Raw genomic sequence first — 23253 nt, 5'->3', positions numbered from 1 at the left:
CGAGTGCTGCACCGGGACTGGAGACCCTTGAATCTAGGTCAGAACCCCCGCCCGAATGGATTTTGCCGTGGTGACGCTTCTCCCAGGGCAGCCCGCTAGATATCATGCCGCTTTCTCGGGAGAAGAGAAGGAAAATGAGGAGGGAGAGGGTGGGAGAGGAGGCAGAGTGGGCGGAGAGGGAGGGGAGACAGCAAGAAAGAGAATCCGTGGGGTGGGGACGAGGGAGGGGTGGAGGGCTGGAGGCCAGGAGGCCAGAACAGCCCCTTTCACTACCTGGGAACCAGCTGAGAGTCAGCGGGCCGTTTCTACTAGAGCCAGCTGAACTGTGTGCTATAAAAAGTGATGCTATTTACCTTGGTGTTCTGAGAATGGAGAAAAGCATCCCACGGTTTTTTACAGTTGTTGCTTATTTCTCTTTTCTTCCCTCTCAGTTTGTTTGTTTTCAGGCACATTTATGCGGTCCTGGCTATTTGGGTAAATGCCTCTTCAGCTCTCCAGGGGCAGCTGCCTCCTTCTCCAACCCCTCTCGCCCCCTCAGAGCACTCGGGTGCAGGGTGGGGGGGGGGTGTCCCAGCACCCCCGGCCTTGGCACTGGGGGCTCCGCGCATCTTAGCCAGGTCCGCGCTCAGGGCTGAGCCGCTGAGACCCTCAGAGCCCCAGCTCGCTCACGTCCCGCGGTTCTTGTCACGAAACGCTCACACATGAGCATTCCTGACAAGTCCTCTCGTCTCCTAGACGTGCTTGGCTCTGTTGAGCGCTTGGCTCTGGAGGCTTTTCGGGGCACACGAAGCAGGATTTTGCCTCCTACTGCCTGGACCGCCTTGACTCACCCTCTCTGTCCATACCTCGCAGGACAAGTGTGATAACAAAATAAAATAATGAAATAAGATAACGAAACACATGTTGCTTCCTTTCCCCTGCATCTCACCCCTCCCCATTCTTGGGAACTACAGACTGTTTGAATTGGAAAGAAGCACAGAGAACATTCGATTCATCACCATCATCCCATGGATGGGGAAACTGAGGCCCAGAGACACGGTATGACTGGCTCACAGTCGTACAACCGGTCAGAGATGGGGCAACGCTTTGTCCCCGCTCAGTGCTTCTCAGTCACGAGTCCAAGAACTCAACAGATATTAAACAATTGATTTGTTTCTGAGGTTAAACACTTGTAACTGTTTACTTCGGACACAGGAACTGCTAATTAAGAATTCAAAGAAGCCAGTTGTTGGCCTCAGTCAACTTGCCCATGGTCCCGGTGGCTGGTTAAGGATGGGAAAGCATTGCAGAAAAGGTCTAATGGATTTGCATTTCCCATCGACATTGTTTCCCTGGGTTCTGAGAATTAACTTATTTTTATAGTCTACAGAGCCAGGGATGAAAAAGCCCTTTTAGTGTGAAATATAACAGTGGGTGATATTTAAGGAGCTCTTTTGCCTCCGAATGATTGCGACAGATTTTGCACAACAGAAGCTAGAGACAGTGGGTGCAAAACAATGTGGGTTTTGCAACCACCTTTTGTGTCCCCTGTGGTGGCAAGGGCGTGGGAAAGGCAGTGGCCCCCCCCCCCCCCCCCGCTTTCCTCTCCTTGCTCCCAGGTATACAGGGCTAGACTGGATTGCCTTTCAGAGCGTCTCACTCTGGGGGAGCCCACTGGGACTCCCCCTGTCGTACTGTCTCCTTCTGGATCTCATTAAACAAACGTGAGAGGTGCTGTGTGAGCCTGGACCCACCCTTCCCCTTTCGGGGCCCTGGAATCCTAGAGGGTAACACGGGCGTTTGAGACACTCCAGATGTACCCGATGATCTCCAGGGCTTCTTCCAGCTAGAAGAATTTCATGCAGAGAAGCCCCACTGTCAGATCAGAAAGTGGCCATAAATATTCTGTATTAATACATCAGCCTTGCACAGTGCCTAACGGTCTACAAGAGGACTTTCATCTACGGCGCACCATTCAGCCTTCATGACCACCCAGTGGGGTAGATATCATCCTCCATTTATTCCAAAATAGGAAAGGAAGACTCAGAAAAGTGAAGTGACTTGTCATGGGCACACAGGCAAGAAGGGGAACGTTCAAGCCCAGGTCAGAGTATCACCAAAGCTCATATTCTTTCCAGGAAAACACCATGCTCTCTTCTCATCGGACCACTAGACCACTCAGGGGCTAGGTTTGGGGAAGGTGGAGAGATTTCCCCATCACTGAAACACACAGTAAGCTGGGATGAAGCAAACAGCAGTCTCCCTCCATCCGCCTAACTATTCCAGTATTTCAGAGCTGGAAGAGAGCTAATCCACCTGTCTTGTCTTTGTTCAAATGCGGATGCTGAGGCCCAGAGAGGGAACGCGATGTGCACCATGCAAGCAGGCCACCGTCAGCGCCAGGCCTGCGAGCCAGGTGAGGGGGTCTTTCCACCACCCATTCCTGCTTCCCTCCCTCACCCCTGGAATCCGGAGACGCGCAGGCCTCCCAGGCCCACAGGCAGAGCCAGCCAGAGGCCAGAGGATGGAGAAGGGAGAAACACGCAGACTTTTTATAGCAACACACGCATCTAGGCAGTTCCAGAAGGCGCCCATCTGCTTCTGGCTACAAAACGGCCCAGGGCGATCAGACCCAGGGTCCCTTACCTCTGCTCGGCAGGGCTGTAGGTCTCCCCTCTCTGGCAGCTGCTCAGGGTGACGGGGTCAAAGTTGTCGAAGGAGCGGAGGGCCACCCCCGAGATGGCGACCAGGGGTGAACTGAAGCTCACACGTACCGCCTGGCTGTGGTAGAAGGGCTGGCTGAGGTCATGCACCACAGGGATAATCAGGGGATTGTTCCTGCAGCTCAGGACATGGAGGCCTGTCAGGAGAGACAGAGGGCCGAGGGGCCAGGCTCATTACTCAAGGCCAGTCACGCCCTCCCCAACGGGCCCTTCCCGAAGCCCCCAGACCCTTTCATGTCACTGCACAAAAGCACCATTGGGTGGCCAGTGGGGATTTTGAGTTTGATTGAAAGTTTCTTTGTCTGCCTTTTTCTCTTGGTTCCAAATCTTTCCAATCCCTTTGCCTCCCTGCCCCCTAAGCTTTCTTGTCACCTAGCGCCCACAGCCTCTCTCCCTCCCCCAATGGCCACCTCTCAGACTAGCATCGCTGGCCCTGACCACCCTCCCACACTGCATGAGGGCTGGATGGTCTGAGTTGCTAGTTTTCAGGCCGCCTTCCCCATCCGCCATAAAGATGGTGGCAATAATTCACAGCAACACGCTCTTTCCAGAGTAAGAAGCCTGCTCTCATGTTTAATCCAGGAACCGGGGAGCAGCCCTGCGAGGTGGGGACCTCTGCACTGATTCAGCAGAGGTAAGACTGAGAAGCGAGGGCAGAAGGTGGTTTTCCAGGGGCACACGGAGCAGCCAGCAGGGTAAAGTCTACATTGAACCCAAGCTTGCTTCAGCTCTCGGTTCATTCTAGAACAGGGAGCAGGTCCCCAGGCTTTGAGAAGGAAGGGAGAGGGGCAGGGAGAAAGGGCACACCCAGAAGAGAGAAGGGGGCAGTGGGGTGGGATGGACTTGGAAAAGCAGACACTGGCTTTGGTGTCCAATGGACCTTGGTTCCAATCATGGTTTAACCTGCCTCTGAGGGGACTATCACATCCTAATGATGGGACTCCAGCAAGCTCCTCGAACTCAGTTTCTGCCTCTAAAATTAAGGATGATTCTAGGCACATCCCGGCAGGCCTGCTCTGTTGGGATGTTTAGCTCCCAATCCAGAAGGGCCCCTGCTGTGGTCACTCAGAATGACAAGCGCTCCATGGGGGGGGGGGGTGGGTAGCAGGATGCTGAGGACAGGGGACACTACAGGAGGGACAGGGACACGTGCAAACCTCAGACATGAAGCAGCTTCTGTGGACTGGACTTTCCCCACTCCTCAGAGCACTTAGCAATGCCAGGACAGCTATGAAAATATTTGCTTCTCACTTAGGGAAATTTCTCAGGCATCCGGATAAGTCCAGAGGGGTTTTCTTTCTCCTTCCTATTAATATGTCCCCCCTTTGCCTCTAAAACTAACTAAATAAATAAACATAAAAACAAAACAAAAACTCTCCCTGCCCCCTTGGCTTCTGCTTGACCTTGCAATGACCCCTTGCCTGCTGGCTTCATACAGGTCTTTGAAATGAGCTCCCTGCAGAACGGTGCAGGCAGGGGTTTGAAGCCCGATCTTCTAGGCCAGCCTAGAATTCCAAACACCTGGCGAGGCTGCCCAGAGGTAAACTGGAAATGTGGGAGGGGATAAGAGGACATTCCCAGTGCCAGCTCCTGTGAGGGGCACAGTCACAACAGTCCTAAGTAATACCTCATTTAATATCTCGTGATTTCACTGTCATGATAAAGTAGCACCATGGTCCCTACTGTGCCTAAGAGGAAAGTAAGATGCCAGATGAGGTGCTCGGAGGTCCAGAAAAGCGTTCACCTTCCTGCGCTGTGTGAGCGGAGGGACGGGAGTCAAGCCTGGGCTGTCAGCTCCAGAGCTGGAGCTGTGTCCCGTGCACCATGCATGCGTGGGTGTGCAGAGGGGTGTGCATGTGACAACTTGACAGTGCTGGTCCCAGTTCTCCCACAGCTGCTCAGCAGGTAGGACCTGACTCTTCTGCCTTCCCACTCCTGACACGGACCTTGTCTTATTCCTGCTTCTACAGGGAGCACGGCTGGTTGTGCTGGAGACATGGCTGCCATTGTCGGGAACTAAGGGACACCTCCAGCTACAGGGTAAAGAGCCATGGCTACAATTCCAAACACCTGGCTTCTCCACTCTTCCTGGTCGCTGCCATGTGACCCTCTCTGGGTCTCAGGGACTGACACCTGGAGGAATGGCCTTTGTTCAGTCTCCTTCCCAGGGTCTCTTGAGGATCACATGGGGTGCCTAAGGTTAAAGGTGCCTTGTCAAAGGGAGCTGTTGAAGGGAAGACTTTGGCAGTGGCCCCTTATGCCCATATCTGCCAGATCTAGGATTCTCTGGATACACAAAAGCCTCCTGATTTGGAGGGCAACCAGAATGCCAAACAGAGAAGCAAGAAAGAGGAAAGGGGAAGGAAGAACGAGTTCTCAGCTGCCCCCCAGACCACCCCTGGGCAGATGTGGTACCAAGGGCAACATGCCTGAGAACATGCTCACCCAGATCGTGGCTCTGGTCTTTGGTGTCAAACAGCTGGACGCTGATGGTCTCCTGCTTCTGGTCCCCATAGTATGTCCCATCAGTCACCAGGTGGACAATGACAGCAGCAGCAACCATTGGCTGAGAAAAGTATGCCTGAAATGCAGGAGACATGGGAGGGTCCCTCGTGAGCTCAGGCACACGGTAGGGAAGCAGCCGTTGGGCAGGGGTTTCAAGGAGAATCTTCCATTTCAGGGACCGGGACACTCATTGTGGGGCAGAGAACCTCACAGTGAAGAGCACAGGCTCTGAGGTCAGAAACTCTGTTCCATCTGGGTTCTGCTCTTGCTGAGCTGTGTGACCGTGAGTGGTAGCTCTGCCTCTCTGGGCCCTAATTCCCTCACCTCTAAGTGATGTATCAAGTAAATAACTGTATCACAGGATGATTGTGAGGCTCCAATAAGATCATGGGAACAAAGTGGCACAGACTAAAAGCACAAAAGAGGTATATTATTTGTCATTTCTCCATGCTAGCCTCTGAGACAAAGCTAAGTAAGACACAGCCCTTGCTTTTCTGCAGACTATGGAGCTCAAAGTAGGTCAGTAGTGTGCAAACCAAAAGTCACCATAATCCCTAGTCAGGAAGATGGCCGCAAAGACAGCAATATAATACCATGTGACAAGTGCCATCCAAATGATGACCAAACATGTACAGGATCAGAAGGGAGAGAACAGTCACTTCTCTCTGTGGGGATCAGCTAAGACTTCAAGGAGGAGAAGACAATCTTAAAAGGCACTGAACAATGAACAGAAAGTTCCAGGCATAGAAAACTTATCCAAAATCTTTGTCAAAACAAGAATGACTAGGGGCACTCCATGAGCAATGAAGGGATTCTATTTCAGGAAGCATCCTACTGCTAAGTGTTTTGTTCCTTGTCCTTATAATTAACACCCTCAGTGAGTAGACAAACCATCTTGAGAAAGGGTCACAGGAGTTGGTGCTTCCTGGGGGAGGGGGGTGGTCACTGCTGGAGATTCTAAGGCTCTTCAAGCTTTGGCTTACCCGGAGCCAGAAAGTGGTCTGAGCCAGCTGGGAGTATGGGTAGCTGATGGTACAAGGGTACCAGGCATGCTGGGAAATGCCTTCACTGAGATCTATCACCTTGGTTCGACACACCTGAAAAAAGATAAAGAAAAAAATGTTTTCAAGGGTCTGAGAGGTTGGATTAAGTTCAATTTGATACATGTTTCCTATCCATCTATTTTTTTCTTAGCACCACAGGAAGAAACGGGGATGCACAGACGGGGGTCATCCGTTCCAGGAGCCCACGTCCTAATGTAGAGCAGGGAATCTCAACACTGTGAAGGAAACAGCAGATAACACGTTTGGTGGGAAACGCAACAAGGACATTCTCATGGGGACAAATCCTGCAGGAGTTGACATCTGAGTTGGGTCTTAAAGAATAGACACAGAGGAAGGGTATGGCAGATACAGGGAGCAGGAACAAAGGCTTGGAGGAAAGCAGAAACCCAGAATGCTTAGGCTGTGGTAAGTTGCCTGGTGTTCTTAGAGCTTGAGCAAAATGGCAGAAAAGGCAGGACAAGGGGTTGGATCTCACAGTCTTGAATACCAAGCCGACCAACTTAGAACAAATCTGTAAATCGTGTTCAGAGCTGTATTAAGAATAAAGAAAAGACTATGACAGTATGAGCCTATCCTCCAGTGGCCATTCCCCCCACATTCTCAATGACATATGTAACAAATGGTGGTTAAAAAAAACACGAAGCAAATACAGACAAGTAGAATTCTTCAGACTTAGGAGTTTCTTGTGTATTCCAATATGATTTCATTCATTGGTTCATTCATTTATTCTAGTCATATTTATTGGGAAACTGCTACGTGCCAAGCACTCCAGGACAAGACAGATGCTGAGGGGCTCGCAGTTGACAACATGTGCACATAGTTATCACGTAGGCACACACAACTGTAAAGTAGAAAACAGAAGAGTTCTATGATGAAAAAGGGTAGGGGCAACAGACTTGTTCGTGAGATGGCTCAGGCCTCTTGCAGAAGGCCATCCCACATTTGTGTTTTTCCTCTGACCTCTAATGTGGTTCCTCTCTCAAAACTCCCCTGTGGATTTGGGCCTGTCATTCCATGCATGCAGGGCTCAGAGGACTTATCTGCAAAAAAAGGCTGACCTAGCAGACGCTAAGGCTCTTAGAAGCTATGGAAAAAAAATATATAAGATAGTATCGATCATAGTAAACAATAATACACGTACAACAAAAAAGAGGGGAATAAGAAAAACTATATATAAGGATCAAGGATATCTATTCCAGCAATATCTGTAGTAGCAAAAGACTGGGCATAGTTTATATGTTATCTGTTGGGGAAGTGATGCATCAAACAAGAAATATTCACGTGACATATTTTTATACAGCAAAAGACTACTAAGAGGCCTGAATTAGATTCATACACAGGGATGATACTAGAAATATTCAACAACAGGTCTGGTATGGGTCCTGGCCACTCAAAATGGAACCTCTACTCCTGAGTTCAAGATAGCAATGGAGAGATTGCAAGAAGCATAATATTGAGTTAAAATAAAAAGAAAGGAATGGGGGTGGCTGCGTGGCTTGGTCAGTTAAATGACTGACCCTTGGTTTTGGCTCAGGGCATGATCTCACAGTTTGTGGGTTCAAGCCCCATGTGGGGCTCCGCGCTGACAGAGCAGAGCCTGCTTGGGATTCTCTGTCTCCTCTCTCTGCCCCTCCCTTTCTCTCTCTCTCTCTCTCAAAATAAATAAACTTAAAAAAAAAAAAGGAACGAAGTGTAAATGGACAAGTACAATATGATGCAATTTATAAAAATCACACAAAGCGAGGGACAGCTGGGTGGCTCAGATGGTTAAGCGTCCAACTCTGGGTTTTGGCTCAGATCATGATCTCACAGTTTTTGTGAGTTCGAGCCCCACATGGGCTCTGTGCTGCCAGCGCAGAGCCTGCCTGAGATTCTCTGTCTTTCCCTCTCTTTCTGCCCCCCCACCCCACTCACACTCTGTCTCTCTCAAAATAAATAAACTTAAAAAAAAAAATCACACAAGGCAAAACCATATATTGCCCAGAGATTCCTATAGATGAGTACAGAAGAATTAAACAGGTAGTAGAAAAGTCATACATCAAATTCACTAGTCAAAGTCAAGATAAAATACTTCATGTGTGACTGTCTGCAATTTACAATTGCAATCATCAATGCTTTGGTATTTTTTTAAATGAGTTTTTGGGTTGGAGGAATTTTATATCTACAGAAAAGTTGCAAAGGTCACACAGAGTCCAAATGAATCCTTCATCCAGTTTCCCTTCCTGCTAACATCTTCATCAATTCATTCCTGAAACCCCAAAGAGAGGAAGATAAGTCACTTAATCAAGTTTGGAGAATCGTGGAGAAGTCACCCGGAGAGTGACGTGCGGTGGCATACTGGCCTCAATTAAGGAGACCCTGGTTTATCTTACACATTTGAATGTTGGATTGAGTCACAGGTTTTCAAGGTGTCACTTGTGGATTCACAGGGTTCCTTGGAGGTACCAGCCTGGGGGTCAGGATGTGAGATCCGCCCCCTTTCTGCCCCTCCACTTGTAGCATCTCCACTCCTCTGTCTTACGTATCAAGCTGCCTTGTAATGTTTCCTTTAAGAAAAGATCTTTACTGCTTTAAGAACATTGAAGAGTGTTGAAACTCGTTTATTGCCAAAGTTTCCCTCACCACCCCCCCGCCCAAGGAAGCCAGTGGGTCCTGGGCATACAGTATGGCTTTCCCAAATGTCACAGGAAACATCTTAAGGAGAGGAGAGAGTATGCCAAACATCAACCATCTCATCGGCTTCTGTTATTCAAATCTCTAGAAGCCTAATACCAAGGAGACTATGGGCAAAATGGCCACTTTAACAGGCTGGAAGACATCTTCAAGTTTATTTATGTTTCTCAAAAACAACTGGGACCTAGCTTAGGCAGATCTGCCAGTGGATTGTGTTACATTTTACAACAGTGCGAGACTTTGCATAAACTATCTACGGCACTTGAAATCCAGGCCAGCAATTCGACATGTATCATTTTGGAATTCCTTCCCCTTGTGTTCTGAGCCGCCTGTCCCCAGCAGAGTGTGGTGGGGCACATCTCTGGAGTGCTACAGTTGGGGGCAGCGGGGGGGGGACTTATCTCTGCATCTAAAACATTCACGGTCAGGGAAGTCTTCAACGGGAACAAAGCCCTCTTATTGCTTAAATACATTTTCCTCTTATCTCATCAGCTCTATCAGCACCAGACAGGGCTTTAGAGGTACACACTGATGTTATTTTATTCTCCTGTTTTCCTATTTAGTTTGTGTTTGTTTCAAGCTGGCTGCGATCCTGACCAGGGACAGTCAAAGCGGATCAGGGAGGAACAAACAAATCCAGCTGAACCTTTGCCCAAAGCCCCAGTTGATCTTAAAACCATCTATGTTCCTGGGGAGGCAAGGGCAGGGGAGGGAAGGCTGCAGGGGAAAGGTAAAGCAAACAGTCACAAGCCTCCTGCTTTTATAGACCTTGTCAATTCTGTTCACTCGGCCCCCACTTATTCAGACTGTGCAGCACACTGTGCTCCACATCCCCGTGAGACAATAGCCTTGCCCTTGGCCACAAGGGTGGTCACTAGGGATACAAGGGTGATCCCAAGGAGACTGGTTTTATAGGGATTCTCTGTTTTCATCCACCCATTTCTTTGCATCTCCCAACAAAAGCAAGTCCGACTTCATGACGCATTCCTGAGCAATGTAGATTTTACTGAATGTTCATGGGGGAACAAGCAGGAGAATTACATCTCACACTGCATGGGGACTCGAGCTCCCCGAGCTGCCCCAGGAACTGAGTTAGTTCCTCCTCACTCATCATTTCCAGTGTCCCTGGCTCAGCTCCAGTGACCTTCCCATCTCTCCCAACTGACCCCCCACCCCGCATCCCACTCTGTACCTCTCATGCCAGTCATTCTTCTCCCTCAAATTATCCACTCTGGCACACATACCACACACAAGGCCTTCTGATGATCCTACCCAGAGCTGTTGGGGTGGGGGGTGGGGTGGGGGTGGTGCCGAACATAGCAACAATTTACCCTACCGTGCTGGTATCGCTCCACCCTGTAGAACACCGTGAGGGGACTCTAAAAACAAGGGCAGCCTCTAGGCTTCAGGTTTCCCTAGACGGATGAAGAGGAACCTTTCTGCCTTCCCCACTCCCATGTACGCTGCAGCATTATCCACAATCGCCAAGATGTGGAAACAAACAGTAAATAGATAAACAAAACACCATTTATCCATAGAATGGAATATTATTCAGCCTTTAAAAAGGGAAGAAAACCGTACCATTACTGACAGTACAGATGAACCTTGAGAAGATCATGTTAAGAGAAAGAAGGCAGTCACAAAAGGGCAAATACTGCATGATTCCCCTTCTATGAGGTATCTAAAGTAGTCGAACTCATAGAACCAATGAGTGGAACAGTGGTTGCCAAGGGCTGGGGGAGGGGGAAAAGGTAGTTGCTAATCGGCACACATCAAGTTTCAGGTATTCCAGATGACTAAGTTCTAGAAATCTGCTGTACCTGTAGTCAACAATACCTTAGTTATTGTACACACAAAAATTTGTTAAGAAGGTAGATCTCTTGTTAACTGTTTTTATCACAATAAAATGAGACACAATAATATTTTGACCGGCCAAAATGCTGATATTCATTGAACGAATGAATGAATGAATGAATGGATGACTACAGTAATAAACAAATGAGCCAGTGAACGTCAGGGGGAGAGAAATTCATTTTAATGGTGCTAGGCAAAGAACATATGTGGTTGGGCTGACAAGCCCCTTAGTATCCTCTCCCTTAGTATCCTCAGGGTCGGAGAAGGGATTACCTAGCATCTTATTGATTACTTCAGGGACAGAGAACTCACTCTCATTTATAGGCATGCCCAATTTGCCTTTGGACAGCTCTTTACCACAGCCAGGAGGAGATGTCTGGCTACACTTCCCCCTCCTTCTTCCTCTAATGAGCAACGTCTATAAGCTGTCTTATTCAGATTTCTAGAGTTCGAAGGAATTGGAGAATTATCTACTGAGACTATTCCTCCCACAGTGGTCAAGGAAGGAGTAGGTTGTCTTGCACAATATAACATAGTAAGTAAGTGGCAGAATTATTATGAAAATGCAGAGTTTTCTGGCTTCCAGAACTGATGGTTTTTCCTCACCTACATTTCGTACCCTCTCAATCCTACATTTATTTTAAGTTTATTTATTTGAGTAATCTGTCCACCCCAACATGGGGCTCAGACTCGCAAGCCCAAGTCTTTTGCGTAGAACCATCTTTAGTGAGATGTCTCCCTCTGCCCCAAGAATTCATGGCAGAAAGAGCAGGCACGAATGCTGGAGCCCACACCACTCTTTTCTCCAGGAAAAGGCCAGCCTTGGGTCTTTGATGTAAGCTGAGCAGCCACTGTCCCCCAATCTCATCTTAACACCTGAAGGAACTGAGAGGCATGAGACCCCCCTTCCCCCTTGGCCTTAAGTGAGACCTCTCATCTTGAACATGATGACTTAGACTCCACATCACCTTCATAGTTGTCTGCACTTACATCAAACAGCACCCATGGGAAATAGGAGACCTGGGTCCGTTCTGGCTGTGTCACTTACTAGCTGGACATCTCTCCCACCCTCAGTTTCCCCATCTGTGAACTGTGGTTGTTGTACTGAATGACCCCTAGGTACCCGAGGAGCTTAAGGACACCCACAGTAATAACATCCACCAAGGGTCTCACGGCCCCAATATCATTTAATCTGCAATACCAGTTATCCTCTGTGAGGTTGGAATCATTGTCCCATTTCTCTGATGAGGAAATGAGGCACAGAAGCTGTATATAAGTTCTTCAAGATCATATCTAGTTGTGTAGGACCGCCAGAAGTCAGACTCTCATCCCTCAGATTCTGTGTCCTGTGTCCTCAATCACAAAGCACCACACCTGGTGCTTGTCTTGGTCAAAACCTCCCCTTCCTCTGATGGAGAAGGCACCAGTTACCACTCTCTTTGCCTCCAGCTGCTCCACATGCTCTCCCTTATCCACGGTCCCCATAGTTAACTTGCCAAAGGGAAGAACTAATCCTCTTGCCCTGCTGATCATCACCCCCATGGCTGCCCATGGACCACAGGATGCGGAGCTCCCTCGACACAGCTGGCAAAGGCCATGGGGAGCAGGTTTCAGCCGTGTCACCGCCTTCACTGCCAGCTGCTCTCTTTCTCCCCTCCCCACACAGCAGGTGGGCCACCACCCACATGCTCAGTGGTGCTCCCTTCTCCCCCAGTGACTTTCTCTCCCATGCCCTGGACTCTGCCACCATGATGCTTGTGCCCAGACTTCTCCCTGCACCCCCACCCCCCTCCACGGCACTAGCTGCCCATTTTGTGAAATACTACACACACTTCAAAGCCAGTCTCAAATGTCACCCCTCCTCTGAAAGCCTTTGCTCACCCCCCAGGCAGAATTAATTGCTCTCTCTTGTGTCCATATAGTTCTTTATATATACCTCGGTTACAGAGCTTGTCAGGTTGGATTATAGTTGTTTGGAGCCCAGTCTTCTCCTTTTAAACTCGGAAGACTTCCAAGGTGAGAACCATGCTTTATTCATGCTCACAGAAATCTTAGCAGATCACCCAGCACCAGGGCACAGTAATGCCTCAGGAACAGCAGCAGCAGCAGCGGGAACAGCTACTGAGTGCCTGTCCTAGGCTGGGTGTTTTGTTAAGGATTCTGTGTGTACTAAAGTGTGCAGGCCTCATGACAACTCTGAGAGGTAGGTACTATGATTATACCCATTTTATAAATGAGGAATCGAGGCTCTGTACTTTGCCTGAGGTCACACACCTTGTGAATGGAACCAGGATTCAATTCTAAGGCACAAACTTGGCCCACACTCTTCATGGGAGATGCTAAGTTGTAAAGGGCACACCTGCCCATCTCTCAGGGCTGTCGTGGAGGATGGACTTGGGATTTCTCCTGAATAGAAGTTGCTTCAGCAGCCCAAAGCTGCCCTGAGGCAGGTGATGAGGGTCACAAGAGCCCTGGGTTGCCAGGCCAGAGTCTTGTCTACTCGAGGTGACCCAGTTCCTTACTTCCTCTGATACCCATCCTTCCCACGTGCAGAAGGACAGGGTAAGATGAATCCCGAAAAGGCTTTTCAGTTCTGACATTCTGCCAGCTTTTCACTCCCAGCCTCTTCCCAGTGAATGTTGCTGGAATGAGTGTTGACTCTGTAATGAAGTGGGCTTGTTCTGTCGGCCCCTGAGCCAACTCCTAGACCCCGTGTCTCTGGTACTCTGAGGCAGAAGGCTAATTTCACAGCCACATTTCTAGGACGACCAGAGGGGTAACATAAACATTTATTGCAGCCATTCCAGCAATGTGTTTTCTGTTTTCTTTTTCTTTTCTTTTCACGCATGCTACAAAAGAGCTGGTTATTCCCCCCCCCGCCCCCCACCAAGCTTTGAGATCATTGGATGTTTGTACTGGGGGTGTCCTCAGAGATCTGAGTCCAGCCGTCACATCTGACAGAGGGATGGGGAACAGAGCCCAGTGGAGAGGCAAGACACTGGCTGTAAGCTCCTCTGGGATGGGCCAGCATGTCTGGTGGTGACTGGGGTTGCCTGGCCTGACAGACACAGAGCCTCTGTGGCCCCGGGACTTGGCGGCTCTTGTCCACTCCATGCACTACCAGCCAGTCCATCCAGCACCCGCCTCCGAGCCCCTCCTTTGCCGAAGACTGCTTTCAATTAGAGGAGTTAACGATGTCTTGCTTTCAAAGGGTTTTTTAAATCCAGTTTATCTTCCACCCACACACGTCGTACACAAAGGCAGGGAGACAGAGGGAGAACAGGGGGAGCAGGAGTTCTGGTATTTTCCCACACAGGGGAGATGCCATGAGGTTTCTATTGAATTTCGCTTTTACAGATTTACATGCCCTTTTGTCAATCACAGGAGGGAGGAAGTGCTCTTCAAATCTCTGGCCCGTCCTCTCCAATTTCCTCTTTCAACCCAAAGGGACCTGGGAATGGGTCTCATAGAAAAAGAGAGGAAAAGAAATAGGGAGGGGTAGCATGGGGTGCATGCTGACACTAACAATACACATAAATGCACAAGTGCATGCACGCACGCGCATGCATACACACACACACACACACACACACACACACACACACACACACACACACCAGGCACTGTTTCCAAATATTTCTACTTAGGCCACATTTTAACCTCAGGCTTGCAGATCCAATGCCAAGTTATTTCCCCAAGAACTGCAAGGCTGTAAGAGGGGCTGGGTTCCTTGATACGAAAATTGTAGGAGAGCAAGACGGTGGGGAGGCCACAAGTCGGGCCATGGGACCATGACACCAAGTGGGCCAGGTGCAATAAAGCCATCTCTGTAAAGCTGGCATAGCTCTCCCTTACAGCCCATGCTGCTCCCTCCTCAGGGTCCCCGTTGAGGAGGGACAGGGCACCGACTCTTACAGTCTACAGTACGGGAGCTGCCTAGGCATCATCTTGCCTGGCCTGCATCATAACTGTGAGGAATAAGCATTTTTCTCCCCATTTTAGAGATAAGGACTCCAAGGTTTGGAAGGCATTGGGCACTTCCCCACAGCTTAGGAGTCAAAGCCAAGTGGTCTTACTCAAGGTTCACATCCTTCTTACCCCACGGGTGGAGACTTCTCCAATAGCTTCTGGTCATACCTTTCATGGTTTCTTGTCTGTCCACCTATCTCCATTCTTGAGTCCGGAGGACAGCGTTCATGCCTGATTTAGCTCTCCTCTCCACTGGTGTCTAATGCAGGGCACTGAGCACAGCTCAGTGAATACCTCCTATACTGAATCTCAGTTCTTGGCTTTTCCAAGGTTATACACGTGGTTCAGGGGTGACGTATTTGATCCAGAAGGCCCGTGTGTGGAGATGGTAATAACCATGTGGTGCAGGGAAGGTCCTAGGAGGCCTAAGATTCATTTGTGGGCACCAAAAGGTCAGACCTGCCCACCACCCAGGCTCACGGGCAGTCGATGTGTAACAAATATGCCGATAACAATAATAAATGGTATTGGAGGCACGTTCTCTCATGTACAGCAGAGCCTGTTTGGTTCTGTGGTTTTATTTAATCCTTAAAACCACCCTATGAGAAAGGAATGAGTATTACCTCTACTTCTCAGATGAGAAACAGGCTGACGGCTAACAAGGAGTGCGATGGCCCTTGACACTGCTAGACCAGTTGAGGCAAACGTGTGGCATCAGTGCTGCTGCTCCCCAACCCCTTGCTCCGGACAGACACCATTAATTGAATGGTGCCCGCTCTTCCCCCGAGTGTAGACCTCAGAAAGCACCTTCACAAAAAACACTATGGCAAGCCGCTCACAACTGGCTGGGATTGGCCCGGGAGGCGAACCTGTTTGCAATCTTTTTTTTTTTTTTTTTTTTTTAACGTTTATTTATGTTTGGGACAGAGAGAGACAGAGCATGAACGGGGGAGGAGCAGAGAGAGAGGGAGACACAGAATCGGAAGCAGGCTCCGGGCTCCGAGCCGTCAGCCCAGGGCCCGACGCGGGGCTCGAACTCCCGGACCGCGAGATCGTGACCTGGCTGAAGTCGGACGCTTAACCGACTGCGCCATCCAGGCGCCCCAGAAACTTCCGGTTTTTAATCACGTCTTACGTCATTCACTTGTTTAATCGCTAAATTCCCGTTGAGTGCCAACTATGGGCTAGATGCTCTCCACACTGAGGCCAAAAGATCTGATTCCCACTCTCAAATGACTCACTGGATGTAAATATGAAATTAATTCATCATTTTCTTTTTTTTTTTTTTTTAATTTTTTTTTTTCAACGTTTTTTTTTTTATTTTTGGGACAGAGAGAGACAGAGCATGAACGGGGGAGGGGCAGAGAGAGAGGGAGACACAGAATCGGAAACAGGCTCCAGGCTCTGAGCCATCAGCCCAGAGCCCGACGCGGGGCTCGAACTCACGGACCGCGAGATCGTGACCTGGCTGAAGTCGGACGCCTAACCGACTGCGCCACCCAGGCGCCCCCCTGTTTGCAATCTTTGAACTTGGTTGTTAGCTCACTGAGGGCAAGAATGGGCACTTGCTTACTACATCTCCAGCATGAAGAGCAGTGAAAGGCCTAAACTAAGCACTAAGCAAAGACTAGTTGCCTCAAAAAATCAACTGCCAACCGTAACGATGTTATTGATCCTTCACTACATACAAGTATATCCCCTGCTTTTCCAAAAGTCCACTGCACCACTTTGCTTTCACGAAAGGCCTGAATTAGTACCTGTTTTCGCCACCTAAAAGAAACCCAAAGAGGATTTTTGTTTGTACAAAAAAAAAAAAAAAAAAAGGTGGAAAGCAAAAACAGCATTCGTGTTGGTTTTGCAGCGAGTCTTACAGAGGCAGTGCAGACCCCAAGCGGCGAGAGCCACCCCACCCATTACACTGGGCATCTCAGCCTCAGCCACCAGAGCTCTGACCTGTACCGCTGAGCATCTGCACTTTATCTCCATGTACTTTGTGCATCCATTAGCAAGATGTGTCCTAAGGTATCAGGAAAGCCTAAGAGAGACTATTTTGGGGGTCTGGGAACACTCAAATGTTTTTTTTCATATAAATGAATGGCAATTACTTCTCTTATGCCATTTTGGCTTACGGAAGGCGTCACGCAAGCACCCTACTTTCGGGTAGCGGAGAAAACCTGTATCAGGCATTCTAACAGGTGTTTCACGTGCCTTATCAGAATTAATGCATATATGGACACTGGAAAGCCAAACGTCCAGATTGGAGGTTCAGGGCCACTTCCACTGGCTGCACAGCACTGTAGTTCTCCACCCACATCCCGCCTGGATTCTTCTCACTTCTACATCCATCCTGACCTCCTCCCTATGCCCCTTATTCCAAACTGACTCCCCCCACTGTCCTGAACAGAGAACTTTATGGGCAACTAAGGGTTAGCACGCACAAACACGCACACACATGCATACATACACACACACACACACACACACACACACACACACACACACCTTCAATCCCCTCCTCTGGACCTCCTTTTTATACATTTAACATTGAAAAAAAAAGAGACAGAAACAGAGACAGACAGACAGACAGACAGGCAGGCAGAGAGAGAGAAAGAGAGAAAGGAAGAAAGCCAGGCTTTCCTTTACCAACCATTAGAAACAATTATCACTTTCCCCAGGCCCCAGAGCAGCTTCCCTCTTTGATGCCTGCCTTAAAGAGATAGAGGGGAGGGAGGGAGTGAACTGCCTTTCTTTCAATTTCGAGATTTATTATTTGGCATGGACAGATAATCAAGCAAAGAAGCATTTCCTGCGTACAAGGCGGGTGTGCAGAGTGGAGAGATGCCTCCTTCCTCCCACCCAGAGCTCTGGAAATAGCAGCAGACCTCGGGGCCTCCACCCAGGAGACACTTCCAGATAAGATAATTTGGTGTTTGATGCCCTCCAGCCTTGGGGCTCAGCTCTGGGGTGATTAGCACCTCAGTGCCCCAGAGGTCTATTCCTAACACATTAGGTATTTCACCCTCCTCAGGGATCTAATATCCTCTGGCCTGCACCTCCCCCAAGCATCTAGAATCCTGGGGTTTAGGGTACAAATTCTGGGCCTGATCAAAATGACCATGGAGAAGAAGCCAGGCTTACGAGGGGAACAGAGCAAAGAAACTCATGGAAGGCATCCCTGTTCTGGAGCACCTGAACACTTTTACAGGTGGGGAAACTTACCTTTGTTACAGTAGAAATGGTTCACGGTCAATTCTATGGCTCTTGGGGACAGAAACTGGATGTCCCAACCTTCTTCTAAGGGAAAAGTTTACTCAAGAGACCTGAGAAAGAGCATCCAGAAGAGGTGGCAAGGCCAAGTTTAAACCAGCACCTGTGCTTCGAGGGCATCTCCTCCCATTCTTGGGAGGCCGGTGTCACCACCCCCACTTACTCTACAGATACAGAGCCTGCCGAAGCCACACCTGTCGTGGCTGGTGAGCTCTGGGTCTGGCGCCTGCCTGCCCATGTTACTCCAAGTCTCTGTCCTATGATATAAGTGAGGACACTGAGGGCCACAGTGTGTGAACGGTGATCCCGAGGCGGTGATGACGATGCCCCAGCTGCTTCCACCTCCGTTAGCTCCAGTCTGTGTCACAGTGGAAGGGAGATTCACACGTACCCATTTTCAGATGGGTAAACTAAGGCCAAGGGTGAGGGAGAAAATACCAGCACAGCAGTGGCGGCTCTGAAAAAAAACGGCACTGGTCACTAGTTCCTATAGTATGAAGTGTGACTTCTCATAGTGCAACCCCAAGAGGTCAACGGCATCTCCCCACCTGACATACAGGAGGGCCAGGCGTGGGGCTGTGCCCAACCCAGACGCCCGTTTTGAGGAGGCACCGGGCAGGGGCTCAGGCTTCTCCAGCTAGTAAATCCTCTAACAAGGGAGAGTGATTAGTGTCGGATGTGGCGGTCGGCTTTTGTGCTGCTGACAGCACCTCCCTTTAAAGCCCTGGCTGGGCTCATTTCACACGGGGCCCTCCATAGGCCTGCTCCCGGCTCCGTAATTATGCCATTCACCAGTCACCCGGGCCCGCCTCTGAACTCCTGACCCAGCAGTGAAAGACTTGGGATCTCATTACTAATCTCTTAAGCCACCTAGTCTTCCAAAATACATCCATTTAACTTGGAGGCCAAGGCTTTGGGGGTGGGAGCCGGGGAGAGAGAAAGCCCAGCACAGGGACTTCTCATGACATGGCCACGTCCCCTTTCTGAGGCCTGTGGCCCAAGCCCCAGGGCAGCTGGCCTGGCTGTCCGGCTCAGTGCAGGGCAGGCCTTTCTGAGGGTCAGTGGCTGGGCTTAAGGACCAAGAGGCCTTTGGAGGGGAAGGGCATCTGGGCCCACCTGTTTGTAATTTCAGGGGTGTGGGTAGGGGATGAGGCCTATGTTTGTTTTAATTATTATTATTGTTGTCGAGAAGGGAGGGAAAAAAATGAGCAGAAACTGCTAACATCTGGAGGCTGCTGTCCAGCTTACGTAATCTCCCATCGCAGAGGAGGAACACGGGATCCCCAGCCAGATGGTCCGTGGGTGACTTCATGGCACATGGGCCTCCTCCAACAGTAAGATGCTGACAGGGTTGGGAGAGTGGGTTGTGGGACCTTCTTGAGATTCTTCAGGGGTGAGAGGTAGGAGTTTGGGGGCTCCCAGAGATCTCAGTTTTCTTTGGGTAGACTCAAGATTTTTTTCCAGCCAAACGTACAATTTTTTTTGTTGTCTCTCATTCATTCATTCATTCATTCATTCATTCATTTACATAGCACTTACATATGTGCAGCTTCCTTATTCCCCATGGTCTACTTGGTGAAAATGGATCCCAGAGGAAAAAGCAATAAAGGTAAGATCCTTCTTGCAAACAGCTCCCAGACCCATGCGGGAGGGTCAAGGTAAACGATTCTACAGGAAAATACTCAGAGAACAGCGTGGTTGGTTCTGTGTTTGAGGTATGCACAGGTTGAGGGAGAGGCATGGAAGAAAAAGTTGCCTCGGCAATCTGTGCCTGAGCACCAGGTCTGAAAAGCAAAATTTTAACGTCATGTGGGCTCTGGAGAGCAGAGGCTGGAGAAGGAGAGGCGACAGAAGGGGAAAAATGGGGCCATGGCTAAGCCATGACAAACCCAGTTTCCCAGATGATGACACAGCAGAAGCATGAAGGACAAAGTTAGAGATATGGATCCTGCTGCAAACACAGTTCTGAGCATACTGCTTTAAAAAAAAACAAACACATTGCTATCCTTTGGCGTTTTCAAATCTCTCTTTTTTAAAAGCATTTGTACCTAAAGTAATTCATACAACGTCATGAATTCTAGATAAGGATACATAAAAGTGGCATCGACTGTGGATCAGATCAAGAGGGAACCGTTAGCTTCAACCCAAGTGCTAGAGCGGAACGCAGAGATACTGCCGGCATAAGGTGAAAATCCCGAGGCACTGCTAACTCCAGATATGAATCCTGAAGCATCCCCATCTTTATTTCAGAGCCCAGAGGTACTGCCCATTCTAGAGAATTCCACTGAGCACTGAAACACTCCCAGTTCTAGCCCAGAATACTGAGATACTGGGCCTCTAGAACAGGGCCAGGGAATGCCGTCTGCTCTAAATCCAGCATCCCAAAACCACCCGTGGAGAATCACACACCAAAGACGGAGAACACAAATCTGGTTAGCTTCCACCTTAAAATGCCCTCTCTACTGGGTCTAGAGTGGAATTAGAAAACACAGCCAACTCTGGAGCAAAGTCCTAAAACACGGAAGTCTCCACCATTCAGCTCAGAGCCACTCAAACCAAAGCAGTGTGTCACAGGCATCTCGTAGACCTTTTCTTAGCCCTTCCCTGGGAGCCCTGAGATGTTCATGGGTTAACCAGGAAAGCGCTGACCACATCCAAGCTCAGTGCCTGGTCACCGAAACCCTTGGTTAGGAATAGTTGAACAGTGGTTAATGGCAGTCTTGACCACACTGGCCTATTCAAGAAAGGTCAGAGGAGTGATTTTTCACTTAAAAACATCTGTGTACTGAAAGAACAAGCCTTTCTCAAGTTCATAAAAGTAGGAGTTTCCAGGTTCTTTTCTGTTTTTCCTCTGCACTCCCCGTCCATTCCTCCTCTTCTCCAGCTTTCCTAATTAAGATCTGTATGTTCCAAGTTATGTCCATGATGAAGCCCGAGTCACATGACCTGCAGAGAACCCCACTTGATGCCAAGATGGCCCCACAGAGTGCACCGTCCATGGGTACTCACTGTAGCCCTCAGGGTTCCCCGATCCCTTCCTGAAACCTTGGTGAGCAGGGGCCAGAAACCACAGAATGATTGGCTCCCTTCTCTTTGCTTTTGAAGAGTAGGCAGTGTGCTTGCCCGGGCTGCCTTGAGCTTGATTTCTCCTAGAAAGGGGCCCCGAAAGATGCAGGGCACTGACTTATGCTAGGAACAAGAGGCCAGGGATTGTCATGCTTTTAGCAGTGTCCTGCTGACCTTCGAGCAAACACATGGGCTCTCATTCTTAAGGACAAAGGCGACATTGCTCTCTGATCCCACCTCTCCAGATATCAGAGGTAGCGCTAGTGATTGTGACATACAAACTGGGGACTTGGCCCGCCAAATGCCCAGTGGACACTGCTGACTTACGTGTTCACCACCCCATGAGCACATTCCTCTGAGGGACGGAGACTGTCCAGAGTGTTGCTTTCCCCCAGTGGCGCCCTTGGCCAACGCAGCACACATCTGCACAGAAGCAGGGTGTTGAAGCAGCTGTTCTGAGATGTGCTCCCTGGCCAACAACAGCAGCAGGATCTGGAACCCACAGTGTGAACTCTCTGACCATGCCTACACCTGCCACTTCCCTGCACCTTCCACTGAGCGGCGGAAGTCACACACATCTTAATGTCAAGAGAATGTGGGCTGGAATCTCAGCTTCTGCCATTTCCTGACAGCATGAGCTTGAACCCTTTGGGGAGGGCTAAACTTCTCTGCTGCAAAATGAGATGCTGCTTCTTACTCAGGAGGGCTGTGACCAGGCTGAGAAATTCTCTTACACATGCAAGTGTTCAGACACTGCCCTACATGCTAGGAACAGAATTAACATTTCTCTACCTCATCCCCACCTACCTCTTCCTTCTTGACTGTAGAGGAAGACAGGCTTGGGTTCCAATTCTAGTTTTCCCTGCCCCATCCCTGGGCCAGCTGCAGAACCTCGGATAAGTTACTCTGGGAGTCTCAATTTACTCCCCTGTAAACCAGTGAGTTAGGGGCCGCCTCACGGGGGCAGGGTGGGGCAGGTGTAAATGTGCTAGAACAGCGAGGGACTCTGGGTAGAGCCCCTGGAGAAAACACCCTGCTAGCCTGCTATCCATACGGTTCCTGTCACTGTGGTCAACTACTGTCATTGCCATCATGTTACCCCTTTACTGTCATTTATTATTGTTTAAGCACTGCTTTTCCTCCCTCCCTTAATCTTCCCCACCTCCTCTCTCCCTCTCCCGCCTCTCTCCACCTGTCCTTCCTCCCACCCTTCTAGCTCTTCCTCTTTCATACTCTCCTTGGCTGGGCCTCTCACTGGGAGACCTCTAGAAGATAGAAGACAGCGCCTTATGTCTCCATCAACCACTGTAGGAATCTAGTCACAGGGACCTCACTGAGACCCTAATCTCTCCCAGAATAGTAAGGGGCAAAAGGGCCTTTACCGTGGCCCAGCTTCCAGAAGCTGTTTTCTACTTTCTGCACAAAGCTGTTAACAAAACAAAGTATAGGTTTAGTCATTAATATTTACCACATGCCTACTATGTGCCAGGCCTTCTTTTTCATCTTGGAAACAACAACGTAAACCCCTGTGCTTCTGTGGCTAACATTCTGGAGGAATGGGGGCGCAGAGGGGGGTCGTGGGAGGCCCAGAGCAGCAGAGAGAAGTTCAGGTGGGGTCCAGGGTGGGCTTTCAAAGCCCCTTCCCCCTACTCACATGGTAGCATGTGCCCCATCTGCAGAGGAGGAGACAAAGCAGGAGACTTAAGAAAGCCCTGCTTACTCTGGTCCCTATTGCATTTATCAGGGGACTGTATCCTGGCCACACAAGGGAATCACTTACATACGCTGCTTTGTACATTTAAGCCAATCTAAAGGAGACATCACTCAGCAGACACTCTTTCCAACAGCATTGTTCAGTAGTGAACCCATCAGCACCCTCGGAGTACTCTCCGGGCAGCAAACCCTGTGGTAGGCACCAGAAATACCTACACATTATATGACAGAGCCCAAACCCTTAGCCACTCACAGGGCATTTGCTATGAAAAGCTGTGGACACAGGAAATGCAAACTACAAGGCAGCTTGTGCTCCGGGTCGTCGGATGGTTCCAGAAGAATGAAGGCTGCACCTGGGTGGGTGACCATATGGAAGAGGTGCCATTTCAGCTAGACCTTGAAGGATAGATAGCTAAGCCTCCAAGAGGTGGACAGGTGCA

General features: G+C 49.4%; 1 protein-coding gene across 1 annotated transcript in view; it reads right to left on the bottom strand.

The window, feature by feature from the left end:
- Window positions 1–23253, bottom strand: part of PAPPA (pappalysin 1) — a 242095-nt gene that overhangs the window by 64674 nt on the left and 154168 nt on the right. The window contains exons 11-13 of the mRNA XM_030294042.1: window positions 6191–6304; window positions 5148–5283; window positions 2626–2839 (exon numbers count right to left, since the gene is read on the bottom strand). Of these exons, the coding sequence (XP_030149902.1) occupies window positions 2626–2839; window positions 5148–5283; window positions 6191–6304 (464 nt within the window). The remainder of the gene's footprint in view (window positions 1–2625; window positions 2840–5147; window positions 5284–6190; window positions 6305–23253) is intronic.

The sequence above is a fragment of the Lynx canadensis genome, chromosome D4 (genome assembly GCF_007474595.2).
Source record: "Lynx canadensis isolate LIC74 chromosome D4, mLynCan4.pri.v2, whole genome shotgun sequence".
Taxonomy (NCBI): Eukaryota; Metazoa; Chordata; class Mammalia; order Carnivora; family Felidae; genus Lynx; species Lynx canadensis.
Note: the sequence above shows the minus strand (reverse complement) of the source record. Positions and strands in the feature narration are given on the sequence as shown.